General features: G+C 34.2%; 1 protein-coding gene across 1 annotated transcript; it reads right to left on the bottom strand.

The window, feature by feature from the left end:
* Positions 1-11,885: 11,885 nt before the first annotated feature.
* Positions 11,886-15,788, bottom strand: LOC114332016 (uncharacterized). The gene is made up of 3 exons (XM_028281712.1): positions 15,528-15,788; positions 14,962-15,404; positions 11,886-12,012 (listed from the first exon to the last, which is right to left on the bottom strand). The coding sequence occupies exons 1-3, from the start codon at positions 15,786-15,788 to the stop codon at positions 11,886-11,888; spliced, it is 831 nt and encodes a 276-aa protein (XP_028137513.1).
* Positions 15,789-16,030: the final 242 nt, after the last annotated feature.

The following is a 16,030-nucleotide window of genomic DNA, read 5'->3' as shown; positions in this document are numbered from 1 at the left end:
CTTAATTACGAAAAATTAAACGTGCATGAAATAAGCAATTTTGTCACATTTTGGCTATTTTTATGCCTTATGCGCGAACGGAAAATGTTAAGAGATTTTAATAACACGGTTAAATTTAGTTAGTATGGTTATTAAGAATGAGAAAATGAGCTATTGCAAACGTATCCACGCTAAATTTAATCTGTTAAAAATTATCGCAAAAAATCAGTTTTTTACCAATTTCGGCGAAGTTTATGGCTCATGCGCGAACGGAAGATATAAACCGATTTTTTTTAATTCTTACCCCTTTTTAGTCTCATACATTCGCAACTTTTCCGCGGTATTACGACTTGAAAAAAATAATTTTTTCTTCAAACGTCAAATAATGATGACATTACTTATCTAACTTGATCCTGTCAAAGTTTGATGTCTCCGCCGGCAGCAGTGTTTTTTTCCCATTTCTTTACGGCGGAGGGAAAAATGTTGTCATGGCAACAATATGAAACATGTCACAAAGCAACAATACAAAAATGTCATTAACAACAATTAAACATCATTTTTATTTATAGTAATATTAAAAGTACAATTAGTTAATGAGGCATTTTCAAAATTGAACCGTGCAAAAATGTTCCCGACTCTTGATACGCATTGGTAATTGTTGATGATACTGATGGTCGAGCACAACTTTCAGCAATCATTCCCGATGTTGGCGAATCATGAGGGTTTAAAATTTTTTGAGCATTATCGTTCTTATTTTTTATTGAATCCTCTATATATCCTTCGGCAACCGTGCTTGATTTCCAGCCCCCATGTCGTTTGAGGCATTCTAGATTTCCGCCTCCATCAATTAAAAGTGTTGCTGAAGTTCGTCGTAAAGAGTGACCCGTGTATGCGCTTGCATCGTTTAAATTTAAATAACTAGCTACCTTTTGGGCTACTGCGCTGATCGAATGTATTCCCATGACGCTTCGGTAACACTTTCCATTTTGGTACTTGATAAAAAATCGGTTTTCTGTGAAATTTTCAGGCCGCAGTGATGCATACTTTTTATACAGTTTAATGTAGTTTTGACCAATTATCGTAAAAGATCTAATTTGTCGTGTTTTACTGTCTGGGATTTTGATAATTATTACATTTTCTTTATCCTCAATGTCCACAGTCTTCATTTTTACCATTTCGTCGCATCGACAGGCGCCGGTAACCCCAATTAACAAAACAATCTGAAATATTTTTATAATTTAGTAGAGTATACTACATGCTTTGCAATATAATTTTTTTTTACCTTTAATCCTAAATACAACTTATCTGGCGCTTCAAACAAAAATTTATCAAACTCGTCTTTAGTGAAAACTTTAGACTTCTTTGTAGTATATCCTTCGCTTGTCTTTTTCAGAAAGGCACGTAACTTTAAAAATTTGCTTATATCCACATTTTTTCTAATAACTAACTCGGATTTTATCATAGAGTATCGTGGCCACATTGTAGAATATTTCCATTTATTTTCATTTTCCATTATATTAAAATATGCCAGTAAAACGTCTTCGGTAACTTGCCGTACTCCTCTTGTATCGCACCACTCTTGGAAGTGCTTGTACGCTAACCGATACTTTATTCCGGACTTGGAGGGCCCCAAACTTGCTACTGCATCATTAGCCGCGGACTCAATTTCGTTTAGGTTTTCCATTTTCGCACTAAATTTGCGCTTGCGGTTGCAACAACAATAAGCTGTCTTTAATAATTGCAAACAACTGTCAAACAACTGTAACCAGGGAGACGCAAATCCCACCGACGACTTAATTATTTTAATTTCTAGCATCTAGACGATTTTGATAGTTGTCACAGTTAATTTCGAGTAAAAATAGCGTACGAATTGTACTATTTATGGTTGAAAATTGCTACGTTTGAAGAAAAAATAGTATACTTTATTCGGCAAAGAAGCGACTTTTCTTGACTTGCCCTCTATTACGCGCCAGAAAAGTCATGCTTCTCCGCCTCATGAAGTAATATACTATTAGTTTTTTCGGCCCACCCTAACTACATTTGTTTAGCTTCTGAGTAAAGGCGAACGTGATTGGTTTCTGGTCTGTGTATATCGTTATTGTGTCCTTGCCGTCGATCATATTTATGTCTGAAGTGTTTTATGGCTAGATATATAGCTAATAGTTCTCTGTCATATGCACTATATTTCTTTTCGCTAGGTGAGAATTTCTTAAAGAAAGCTAAAGGTTTCATACCTCTATCCGTTTTTTGTTGTAGTACAGCTCCAGCACAAAAATCAGAGGCGTCACAAGTGATGGAGATATCAACATAGTTTACAGTGTGGCTCAGTAAAGCAGCGTTAGCTAGACTATTTTTTCAGTCGTCAAAGGCTTGGATTTGCTGTGGTGTCCATTCAATTGGTGCTTTTCCTTTGGCATTACCTTTTAGGGCATCATATAGTGGTGCTTGTAGCTCAGATGCATTGGGTATAAACCTTCGGTAGAAGTTTAACATACCTAGAAATCTGCGTAGGTCTTTCACTGTTTTTGGCTGAGTGAAATTTTGTACAGCTGCTAATTTTTCTTGTGGAGGTGTGAGTCCTCCATCTGATATTGTGTATCCCAAAAAGGTAATGTCGTTTTTGCCGAATTGGCCCTTTGCTGGGTTTATCACAACGCCAAACTGCTTAAGCCTTTTGAAAATTTCTTCCAAATGCGACATATTATGCTGCTCTTCGGATTCTGATGCAATGAGAATGTCATCGATGTAGGCGTAGGAGAGGTCTAGACCACGCAAAATCTCGTCTATGAAACGCTGGAAAGTCTGTCCTGCATTTCGTAAACCAAAAGGAATATAAAAAAAAATCCGGGACTGCACGCTGGGGTTTGTTTTGGTTGGATCAGGGAGAGCAGCATATGTGCCTCCTGATGAGAGACTAATAAGTTTCGAAACCGGTAGAGGTGCTTGCAGCACTCTCTGATTAGACTAGAATATGGTTCGGCTGTATTTTCGTTTTGCAACGAAATTGAAAATGGTTATTCATTTTTGATTTACATTTACTCTGTGTGGAGTATGAAGGGAACCATTCTCGTTGGAACTTTACCGCGCTGAGCAGATGGGACGTGAATTGTAAATTGTAGAATTCCCTCATCTTCCTTAGTCTCAGCATCCGTATGGCTTGCAAATTGTAGAAGCCTCGGAGGTGTAACCAGAGAAGGTTCCCATTGTTTTCATTCTGGTGGGATGTAGAATAGCATTATGTTGTTTTATATGCCATTAGAGTGAAAACTTACTCTCCAAAAGGAATATATATGAGCACTCTTAAAGTCCAAATGGTGTGGTAACGGTGGTCTTTGGTATGTCTTCGGTGGCTACTGGTATCTAGTTGTATGCTCTAACTAAATCTATTGTAGAGATCTTACCAGCTAGAGACTGACCAAAATCTTCGATGTGCGGAATTGGATATCGATCTGGAACTGTTCTTTGGTTTAGACGTCGATAATCTCCGCAGGGTCTCCATTCCTCACCTTTCTTCGGGACCATATGCAGTGGAGTAGACCAGTTACTTTTTGATGGTCTTATGATGCCTAGACGCAGAAGATTTTCAAACTCTTTTTTAGCCCATTGCAGTTTGTCAGGCGCTAATCGTCGCGGCTAAGAAAAAACGGGTGGACCTGGTGTTGCATCGATGTGGTGCTTGGTTTGATGCTGAATGTCTTTCACGATACCGGCGAGTCGCGTGATTTCCGGAAATCGTAGCAACAGTTCATGGTAACGCGACACTTCCGCGATATTATTTACGCTACTATCGAAACACTCTTTAACGAGTCCCTTGGTTCGAAGAGTTGTCGTACTTTTTAATTTTTTATTTATTTATTTATTTATTGTTTATACATATGACTTGGCCTCTAGTGACTAATGCAGGTCGTTTTTTCCTGATGGGATTACAGATATTTATTTTATATTGAATTATTATTATTAAAATTGTAAATATCTATTTTTTGAATTTATATTTTATTTTAGTTATTTTAACTTTATCTTACTCAGCTTCATCAGGGTTGGATTCAGTGGCGGCTTTTCTTTATGTGCTGCTGAGCTGCAGAACTACCAAACAACCATAGCAAATCTTAATTATTAAAGAATAATTAATATAGTTTTATTTCAAATCTGCCATATTATCATATTAAACATCAACTGTTAATAATAATTCACCAACAACGATGATTAATATTATTTTTTTTACGTATTTACTCCTCTAGTGAAACCGTATAATTTTTTTACGTATTTGGTGCTCCAGTGAAGCAATCTTTTTACGTATTTGCTGCTCCAGTGAAGCCGCGTCGATAACAACCGAAACACTGGCAGCGGTAAAATGCATTTATTAGGCAAACGGAAATGTGTTTGCGAGCTGCAATTCACGACAGTTATTCGTGACCGTTGCATCTGTGCCGTGTTTAGAAATTCTTAGGTTACAATTTTGTTTAATTTGTTTTGTTCGAGCGTGTTTAAAACAATGGAGTTTCAATTTAAATTAGGTGTAAATAAATTTCAAAAACTTCACTATCAACAACAGTTGATTATAAAAGAACGTGGCCGTCCTATGCCTGATCTTAATATTGAAGTGTCCGGTAAAAGCCGTGGAAAAACATATACGCGTAAATTTAATAAAGACATGTATCTACGAAATCAGTGGATTTGTGGATGTTCCGAAAAAAATGCTTTTTTCTGTTTTCCGTGTGCATTATTCGGCGCAGATAAAGAGGAAAAATTGTGGCGCGAGACAGGAGTGCGGGATCTAGTGCATTTAAGTGAAAAAATAAAGAAGCATGAAAACACGCAAACTCATATGAACAATGAAATGCGATTTGCATTATTTGGGAAACTTAATATACAGGCCCAACTTGACTCTGCTTATTGGATAAATATACAAAAACACAATGAAGAGGTGACGAAAAACAGGTATGTTTTGTCAAAAATAATTGACTGTATAAAATTCTGTGGGGCTTTTGAGTTCGCCTTACGAGGACACGATGAATCTGAAACATCAGATAACCCTGGAATTTTTCGTGGTTTAGTGAATTTTTCTGCTGAACTTGATAAAACACTTAGTGAACACCTTACAAATGCGACAATTTTCAAAGGTACCTCAAAAACAATACAAAATGATATTTTGGATTGCATGCTAGAAGTATACGCTGAGGAGATTTTAAACGAAATCAATGAAGCCCCATTTTTAGCAGTGATAGCTGATGAGACAACGGATGTTTCTATGAAATTTCAAATGATCATTGTTTTTCGTTATGTAAAAAACGGTGCTCCAGTTGAAAGGTTTTGGACTTTTTTGCTTCCAGAAAAACATGATGCTGAAACCTTAGCTAACACAATTTTGAATGTTTTAGACCCAATATTAAAGAATAACAAAAATAAGCTCATTGCACAAAGTTATGACGGAGCAGCTGTTATGAGTGGGATACATGGCGGAGTGCAAACAATAATTAAGAGAAAATATGAAATTGCTGATTTTGTGCACTGTTACGCCCATCAATTGAATCTAATAATGTCAAGAGCATGTTCTATTAATTCCCAAGTACGCGTATTTTTTGGAGATTTACATGATATACCTGGATTTTTTAGTCATTCACCTCAAAGAATAGCTGTCTTAAATCAAATAGTTGGAAAAAATATTCCTCGTTCAATCCCTACACGCTGGAATTTCAATATTCGTACAGTAAATGTCGTTTACGAATATAGAGACTTTATTATTGAGTGTATGGAGCAACTAGAAGAAGAGTCAAATGCTATTACTTCCAAGGAAGCAAGAGGACTTAGACGTATTCTGGAAGATCAAAATTTTACTTTCTGGCTGACTGTTTTTCATTATATTATGCCACATGTTGACGTTTTGTACAATAATCTTCAAAAAAAGAACATGGACCCAACCGAAGCACAGAAAGCTATACATGTTTTTGAGCAAAGTATTAACAATGTCCGAAATAAAATAGACCCTATCATACATCAAGCTTCAAATTTAAATGCGGCGCCTAGTGTCCAAAAAAGGAAACGCCCAAATAACAGCCAACAGGATCACCGTATTGCCTGTCTAGAAGTTTGTGATGTTATTATAAACAATGCAAAAGAACGGTTTGCATATACAAATCATCTAGTTGCCGCAACACTTTTATCTTCAGAACATTTCGAAAAATATAATAATAAGTTTCCTGAAAATGAATTGGATTTAACTTGTACAGCTTATAACTTCTTTGATAAAAACCGTTTGCGAACAGAACTGTCAGTTTTGTATTCCAATATCGAGTGTAGAACATTAAAAGGTGCAGTGCCTTTACTAAAATTTATAATTTCTAATAATTTAGAGGACACATTAACAGAAACCAAAAAGTTGATACAAATTCTGGTGACTACGCCAATGACCACAGCAGAAGCTGAACGTAGTTTTTCAACTTTAAAACGGATCAAAACATTTTTAAGAAATTCAATGCGCGAAGACAGATTAACAGCCCTTTCCACACTCTCGATAGAAAAAAAGTTCATCGCTTCAATACCGAACTTTAACGATAAAGTAATCGAAAAGTTTGCGACAAAAAAGGACCGGCGTATTAATTTCCAATTTAGAAAAATGCAATAAATGTAAGTTAATCAGATTTTTATAGCATGTCGTTATTAGTTACTATTAATTAGTATTAAAGCTAATTTTATTGTTTTTGTTTTCGTATGTTATTCTATTTCTATTATTTTATATTGGCCGTGGTTCATGCAGCACACCCTATAGCAGATGTCACGAGCCGCCACTGGTTGGATTATTTGTTATGTTCTTCTATTATTATAGATTTCTTGTTGTTTTTTAGATATTATTTCTGTTAGATTTTTTAATATTCCAAAATATTCTTCATTTTGTAATATATCTTTTATTTGAATTCTTTCTAATCTTATTCTCATTTCTCTGTTCTTCATTTTCTATAGTATTTTCACAATGTAACACTATATGTTCTGGTGTACCTAGTTCTCCACATTCACAATATGCATCATCTTTTAAGTTAAATCTTTCCAAATATGTTGGGTACGGTCCATGTCCTGTTAAAAAGTGTACTAAACCTTGTTTTGGATTAAAATAATTTGGAATGTTTTCTAATATTGATATAAAATTGTATAAACGTCTAGATTTTGTTGAATTTTCCCATTCATTTTGTCTTTTTCTATTTATTATTTCTTTTAATTCTCTTTTATTTCTTATATCTAATCCTATTATTTGTATTATTTTTTCATATTTTTCTTTTTTTAGCCAATAATTACATGCTCTTTTTTGTGTTTCTAAATGCATTGGCATTACTCCAGTTAAAACTGTGAGTGCCTGTGTTGCAGTTGTTCCAAATGCTCCCGTCATTCTTACAAGAAATCCTCTCTGAGCTCTATTTAATTTTTCTGCATTTTTTTTATTTATTAATCTATGTGCCCATACACTTGAACCGTACCCTACAATTGATGCAAGTATTGTACTTAGGTATATTCTCATATGTCGGAACGAAATTCTATATCCCTTCTGTGCTAGACTAGCAATGCTATGTATGATCTTTGTTGCCTTTTCACAGACACAACTCATGTGTTTTGTAAATAATTTTTGTTCGTCTATTATAATACCTAAATATCTTGTTTCCATTTTTCTTTTTATTGTTTTCCCTCTAATTTTTATAATTGGATCTCTTTCTAAATTTCCTTTTATTAAACTATATGTTGTTTTTGAATCTGATATTGTTAATTTTACTTTATTTATCCAGTCATTTACTCTTATTAATACTTCAATTGATTTATTTTCTAATTCCCTTCTTGAGTTTGCATCTATAGTCAACAACAAATCATCTGCATACGCTATGCTTCCAAGCACTTCAGGATTTATAGTCAATTGTTCCAACACTTCCTCTAGCATTACATCCCAGAACATAGGTCCACATTCTTTTGTGATATGTTTTGTCTTTTTTCCTGTTGGAGAGCTTAGCCTTGCATATCGGTCTTGACAGTAGTTTCTGAGACTTCCGTACAGATTCTTTGTACATCTCATTCTTTGAAGTCTTTCAAAGAATGACGGCCACCAAAAATTGTCAAAAGCCCCAGAAACGTCTATAAAGATCATTAAAACATACTGTTTTATGCTTTCATTTACTATTTCAAATACTTTATTTATTGCATCTTCTGTTGATCTACCTTTCCTAAAACCACACTGACCAGGATGTAATCCAATTTCTGTTCTTATTTGATTTAATTTTTTACATAGTAATTTTTCTTGTAATTTTCCCATTGTATTCAAGAAACATACCGGTCTATATGATTTCGGTAAGGCAGGATCTTTATCTTCCCCTTTATGTATTATTATAACTTCTGCTTGTTTAAAATTATTGGGAAACCATCTTTGTCTAAGACATTCATTATATAATGATGTTAGTACTGGAATTATTTGTTCCGACAATGCTTGAAGTATTTCAACATGAATATTATCCGGTCCAGGTGCCTTCTTTCTTTTCATTTCTCTCATACTTTCATATACTTCTTCTTCTGTGAATTCCTCTATTTCTCTTTCTTCTTCTATTTGGTATTCTTGTATCATTTCTTCTCTTATATTTCTTTGTTCTAATGTTTCTCCTTCTAATTTATCTGGAGGTAATAATACATTAAGTAATGTTTCGGCCGATTCTTCCCAATTTTCTGTAAGTGTTCCATCTTCTTTTTTTAAAGTAGAAAGCATTGTCGGACATCTAATTTTTTAAGAAACTATTTTATATGGTATTCCCCACATATCTAATTCTAAGTGTCTTGATACGAAGGTTTCCCAACTTTTAGCTTTTGTTATTTTAATTTCTTGTTTATATTCTTCTTTTAGTCTTCTATGCTCACCTAGAAGGATTTGCCTCTCAAGATAGATACCACATCGTTGATATCGCTTTCGCGCATATCTAACTCTGCTTCTCATTCTTGTGAGGTTTTCCTTCCAGGCTGAGTTTTTTACTTTACTATTTTCTTTTATTTTTGGTATTGCTATATCCATTGCTTTTTTAATTTGTTTGGTTAATTCTTTTGTTGCAATATTTATATTAGATCCCCTTTGTACCAGACAAGGTGGTCGAAACTCAGACTTTAATAGTTCATAATTTGCTTTACCTATATTTTATCTCACCGAAGATATTTCCGTATTACGTGGATTCAGGTTATTAAGATTGAAAGTTATAAGGTTGTGATCACTTATTGTTGCATGCTCCATCACTTTCCAATCCTTAACTAGGTGTGCTACTGCAACATTTGATATTATTATATCTATGTTGCTAGCCGCACCAGCTCTGTTCTGAAAAGTTGGTGGGTTTCCTGGTTTATTGTGTACTATCAACTCTAGTTCATTAATCATATCTTCTACTAATACTTCTCTTTGATCTGTTTGAGTTGAATTCCAAAATATTGATTTTGCATTTACGTCTGCTACAACTATAACTTTTTCCTCTCTATACGCTATAAATATAGCTCTTATCTTTTCCACGTATTCATCAATATCTTCACAGAACTGACAATATAGGTTAGCTATGATAAATTTACCTGCTTTTGTTAGCAATTCTACATAGATACAGTGTCGATCACTAAATTGTTTTAGAATTAGAAGTCTCATATTTTTATTGAATAATACGGTTACCGCCATTGGATTTTCTCCTATGCTTGCACATTGTGCAGTAATTGGCATATGTTGAATTTTTCCTAGTCTTGTATATGGTTCTTGAATGCAAACCATATCAAGACTATTTTCTTCTGCTGTTTTTCTTATTTCATGTAGTACTGTGATACCTCTCATACCATTTATTTGTCCTATTTTTATATTGAATATTTTATTTGTCATTAATTAATTTTGTTTGTTTTTTTTTTATTAATTTCATTTGGGTTTCCGTGCTTATTAGAATTGAATAAATTTTCATTTTTAGTATTTCATCACCATATCTGTGTATTTTATTGTTTTTAATTATTTTATCTGAGTGTATTCCCTCTTCCCTGATACAGTAATTTTTATTATTTTTAAAGTATTTTTGTTTTATATTATGATTTCTATTTAGCATTTAAAGTATGATTTTTTGTCCTCATGACTCAGTTTTTAACCATTGCATCACATTGGTTTTTATGTTTTTGAAATTGTTGATTTTTTATTATATTAATTTTTAATGTTATAAAATTTAATTTGAATTTAATTTTAATTTCAAATTTAATTTTCATTTTCATTTTAATTTTAATTTTAATTAAATTTTTAATAATATTTATGTACCATAGTCTGTTTTTTGAATTAGACGATTTAAAAGTAGAGCATAAGTTGTACAATTTTTATTTTTTTATTACATTGTTTTCCTCTGTGTTTGCAAGGTATGCATACCTTTGGCTGTCCTGTTTTATTACAATTTTTTCTTTCGTGATTTTCACCACAATGGTTACATGTTGTTTCTTTATTACAGTGTTTGCTTACGTGTCCTAGATCATTACATTTATTACATTTTGCTACCACTATGTATTATTTTGTGTTTACACTTGTAAAACCAACATATGTTTTATTTATTACTAATTGTTTTCTTATATTAGGTGATACTTCTAATACATAATGGACCGTAGACTTCTCTCTTGGTCCTGTCTTAAATTTTAATTTACAATTGTTTGTAAAGTCTTCTTTTGTTATATTTTCAAAATTTTGAGTATATATTTTATTTAATATAATTTCTTCTTTTTCGTTGCTTGGTAAATCATACATTATTACTAGTGGTTTTCTTTTTTTTTTTTTTTTTTGGAAGTCCACATTTAAATTTTTCTTTTATTTTTTCATTATTTTTTATTTTTTCAATGTCTTCTAGTGTTGGAGTTTCAATTATTAATACTCTTCCTGTTGTTCTCATTTTGTTTATTTTTAATTTATTTTTTTCTGGATCTAGAACTTTCGTAAGTTCTTCTTGTACTTTTCTTCCAGTTTGTGCTGTTTCAGTTGTTATAAAAAGAGTGTTTATTTGTTTTTGTGTCTCTATTAGTTTTTGATTTTCAGTTTTATTATTTATTGGTTTTGATGTTATTGCAGCATATGTTTGTTTCATTTCTTGTGTTTGTGTTATTTTTCTTAATTTTTCATATTTTATTCTTTGTCTATTATTTTCTTCTTTTAATATTTTTATTTGTCCTTCCATATTTCCATATTTCATTGCTAATAACATTATTCTATTTTTTAAATCATCTTTTCCTATTTTACTTAATATTTTACCTATTTCCATTTCACCTTCAATGAAGTCAAGTAAGTCTTTAATTTTTGTTTTAGTATTATCAATATTTTCATTCAAATTTATATTTAATTCAGTATTATTTATATTATTATCTCCAATACTATTATCTAATATCTCATTATTATTATTTTGAGATAAGGTATTAATACTAATTCTAAAACTATTTTCAATTATGTCATCTATTTGAGATGAATTACCTCCAAAAGAAGTAATTTTCTTTTTATCTCCCATTTTTTCCACTGTTTTACCTACAATTTCTTAGCCCTACCACTGAGCTTACTGTGGGAGGACGCCGACTTATGGCAGTGGAGTGGTTGCCCGCCCCTAACCACGTGGAGGTGGCAGGAGTACTAACTACTAACACTAAATAAATACAGGATACATACACAGATGTTCTTACCAAAATAAATAGAAATCTTCTAACCTATTTGAATATTTGGATGCCTGTTACAAAATCCTCCTCCTTGGGATTAACGTTTATATATATATATATATATATATATATATATATATATATATATATATATATTACAACTAGTTGATGGGATTATCAAGGAGAGTTCGTTTCACAGTTTTGTATGATTTGAGATAATTAACGGGATTCTCTTAAAAGGAATATATCCACAGATTTTTTTATAAAGTTTTGACGTTTATTTGTGTCACTTCTTCAGTAAGAGCTTCACTGATTTCTTGAACACTAACAATTTTTATATTTATCTGGATATAAATGTAATCCTTTACATTATTGTCAATTAAATCACTAAAAAAGGATACTAAAGTAGACGAAATGAAGATTTTGATATCTATGTTTATCACCATGTACTATTATATTTTTCTTTCAGTGAGGAATTCACTATTTCTTTGCGTAATAATAATTACTATATATATTTTGATATAAATATATTCTCTTGAACCTTTCATCATCATCAACCCGTACGCGTCCACTGCTGGACATAGGTCTCCCTCAGCTCTTTCCATTCATCTCTATTTTGTGCGGCTTGCACCCAGTTACCGACAACATGTTTCAAATCATCGGCCCATCTGGTTAGTGGGCGTCCTCTGCTCCGTAGTGCTTCTTCTCGCGGCCTCCACTCGACAATACGTTTTGTCCATCGGTTGTCTGGCAATCTGGCGACGTGTCCTGCCCAATTCCACTTAAGCGACGCGATTTTTTCGACAGCGTCTGTTGTTTTTGTTCTACGGCGTATTTCTTCGTTTGGGATTCGGTCTCTCAGGGAGACACCCAACATCTGGCGCTCCATAGCCCTCTGAGTTACGCGAATCTTGTTCACTACCTTTTTTGTTAGTGTTAATGTTTCGGCTCCATAAGTGAGTACAGGCAACACACATTGGTCAAAGATTTTCCTTTTGAGGCATATGGGCAAGTCCGATTTAAATACATAGTTAAGTTTACCAAACGCTGCCCAGGCTAATCCTATGCGACGTGGGAGTTCGCACGTCTGGTTATCTCGTCCCAACCGAATTTCATGTCCTAAGTACTTATAAGATGCAGTCTGCTCAATATCCATTCCATCAACAACAATATTACGATTTAGCACCAGATTAGTCATTATTTGCGTCTTGTTGATATTAATCTTTAGTCCGACCTCTAACGAAGCGTAATATAATTTGTTCAACATTATTATTGCATCATCCATACGATCGGCTATAAGGACAATGTCATCTGCGAATCTCAAATGACTGAGCTTCTCTCCATTTATATTGATACCATATTCGTTTAGATCTGCCTTCTTAAATGTGTGTTCTAAAAGGGTTGTGAACAGCTTTGGTGAGATGGTGTCTCCCTGCCGTACTCCTCGCTGTATACAGAATGCATTTGTTTGTTGTTCAGACAGTCTTACGCTAGCCGTTGCCGTTTGGTAGATATATTTGATCATGTTAATGTAGCGATGGTCTATTCGGCATTCTGTCAATGCTTTTAACATTTTCTGCTGGCTTATGGTATCAAATGCTTTCTCGTAGTCCACGAATATCAGTGCCAATGGTTTGTTGTATTCCGCAGACTTCTCTATTAGATTTTTTATTACCAGTAAGTGGTCGTTAGTGCTATATCCAGATCTAAATCCAGCTTGTTCTCTAGGTTGATAGAAGTCTAACTTAGCCTCCAGTCTTTTTTTGATAATTTTTGTGAAAAGTTTATATATGTGTGATAGCAAACTGATAGGACGGTAGTTTTTCAGATCTGTTATGTCACCTTTTTTGTGTAATAAAACAATGACTGCATTGTTCCATTGAGAAGGAGTTTTTCCTTGGTAAATGCAGTGGGTGAAAAGTTTGGCCAAAGCCTGGATAATTTTATTTCCACCTTGTTTGATTGCTTCGATTACTATTCCGTCATCGCCAGGGGATTTATTATTTTTCATTTCTGAAAGTGCCTTTTTAACTTCATGTGGTGTTACTTCTGGCATTAATTCTGATCCCTGGTTTGTGATTTTGGGCAGGGGCTGATCTTGCCTTTCGTTGGTGCTCTCATACATTTCGCGATAAAACGATTCGACAACCTTGAGGATTTCGGCTTTATCCGTGGCAATGTTGCCATCTTTGTTTCTGATTTTGTACATATTTTTGTTACCGATGTTATTCGTATTACGCCTCAAAACTTTTAAACCTTTGTTTTCTTGAATTATGTGAGTTATTTCTCTTGTGTTGTTTTCTCTTATGTCTTTTCGGATTGATCGGTGGATATCTTTATTTAATTTCTTCAGTGTTGTGTAGTTGGAGTCGTATTTTTCCGTCAATTGTCTTCTTTTACTTATTAACTCTTTGGTATTTTGGCTTAATTTTTCTTTATGGGTCACGATAGTCGGGCAGCACTCCCTTTCTGTTTCTTTTAGTGCTTTCGTTATGACATTATTTGCTTGTTCAATGTCTTCTATGTCGTTTTCAAGGTCTTGTATACGTCTGGTTAGTACATCTTCATAGAGGTTGTTGTTTCCTGGGGGAATCTATTTCGTCTTTCGTGTTTTGAAGATCATCTTGGTTCTTTCGAAATTGACATTTAATCGTATCTTTGCTCGGATTAATCTGTGGTCGCTTCCTACCGAAAATTTGTTAAGTATTTCAATGTCTTTAATGATTTCTTTTCTGTTTGTTATGATAAAATCTATCTCATTTTTGACACTGCCATCTGGGCTTATCCATGTCCATTTACGCTGAGGCTTTTTATCGAAAAAAGAGTTCATCATGGATAAATTTTCCTGGTGTAAGAAATTAAGCAGTCTTTGTCCTCGTTCATTTCTGTCGCCATACCCTTTACAGCTTCCAAAATAACTAAAAAATCAATTTTCTTCTAAGAACTTCGATAAGTACTTCGACATTGACGTTTAGATTTTTATTTAGTTGTCGTACTGTCTCTTAAGCACTGGTTAGCAATGTCCACTAGGAGAGCGAGATGGGAAAGAAAATCAACTCCAATAATAGGCTTTGAAATGTCCGCCACTACGAATCGCCACGTAAAATCACGCCGTAGTCCGATGTTTAAAGTCAAATTCACATAACCGTATGTCGCGATTTTAGTGTCATTGGTCGCGTATAGTTCGTATGTAGTCTTTTCGCGTGCATCCCGTACATATTTTCGCGGAAAAACGCACAGATCGGCACCGGTGTCGACTAAAAATTGTTTTTTAGTTGCATAGTCTGTTACGAAAAGGCGGCGAGACTTTGGGCTTGGATCGGATGCCGCACTTACCGACTGTCCGCGATGTTTCCCTGATGCTTGCACGGAGGAGAGCACTTTTGAGCTTTGTCACCAAAACGGTAATGATACCAGCATAATATGTCAGTATTATGTTCCATACTGTAGCTTCTGTCTCTAGGATATGGTCTGCATCTCGAGTTGCTGCGGTTTCGGTATGTGTGAGTTTGTGCTTGAGCATTTGACAAGCTAGCTAGCTGAAATTTTATTTCAGCTAATTCGGCTGTCAATTTATCGATGGTATTTGCACACGCGTTGGAAGCTTCTGAAATTTGGGCACTAGGGGCTATAGCTTCAGAGATTGTGTCAGCTAGCTCGGCAACTGCGTCCAAACTAGCTTTAGCTTGAGTAGCTAAAATAGCCTGTGTAGACGATGGCAGTCTACCTAACCACAGAGACCTTACGATATTGTCTGGTACTGTTGTGCCTGCTAAAGACTGTAAATGTCGTAGGAATTGAAAAGGTCTTCGATCGCCCAGTTCTTCATGCTCAAGTAGTCCCTTAATTTTTTGTTGCTGAGATGCACTAAGTCTCTTAATTAACTCTGACTTTTATTTTACGTACCTCTCTGTAGCTGGTGGTGACACAATGATATCCCTAACTTCTGATATGTAAGCTGTTTCGATATTGGCAACTATGTAGTTAAATTTTGTTGCGTCACTTGTTATGTTTGCCAGTGTAAATTGGTTTTCTACTTGCAGGAACCATATTTCAGGATCGTTGGGCCAGAACGGTAGAATTTTAACTGAAATCCGATCAACTGAACCACTGTTATCCTGAAGCACTGAAGCACTGTTATTGGCACTGATACCGTCCGTCATTTTCGATGTTCACTGTATTTAAAACCGGCAAAAGTATATTATTAGCACTAATTTGTAAATTTTCGCGGCGTTTTAAATGTTCTCGGGGTCACCAATATTCCGGTGGTGTGTGTTGACGGAATTAATTAAAAATAAGTGTAACAACGAACAGTAATATATTTATTTACTTTGGGTAAACACACGTGTTTTGCTTATATCTCGAAAGGGTATTGTTAGCGAGAGCGAGGGTGTGTCTGAATCGT

The sequence above is a fragment of the Diabrotica virgifera genome, chromosome 1 (assembly GCF_917563875.1).
Source record: "Diabrotica virgifera virgifera chromosome 1, PGI_DIABVI_V3a".
Taxonomy (NCBI): domain Eukaryota; kingdom Metazoa; phylum Arthropoda; class Insecta; order Coleoptera; family Chrysomelidae; genus Diabrotica; species Diabrotica virgifera.
The sequence above is the reverse complement of the archived record's forward strand: the minus strand, read 5'-3'. Positions and strand labels throughout refer to the sequence as shown.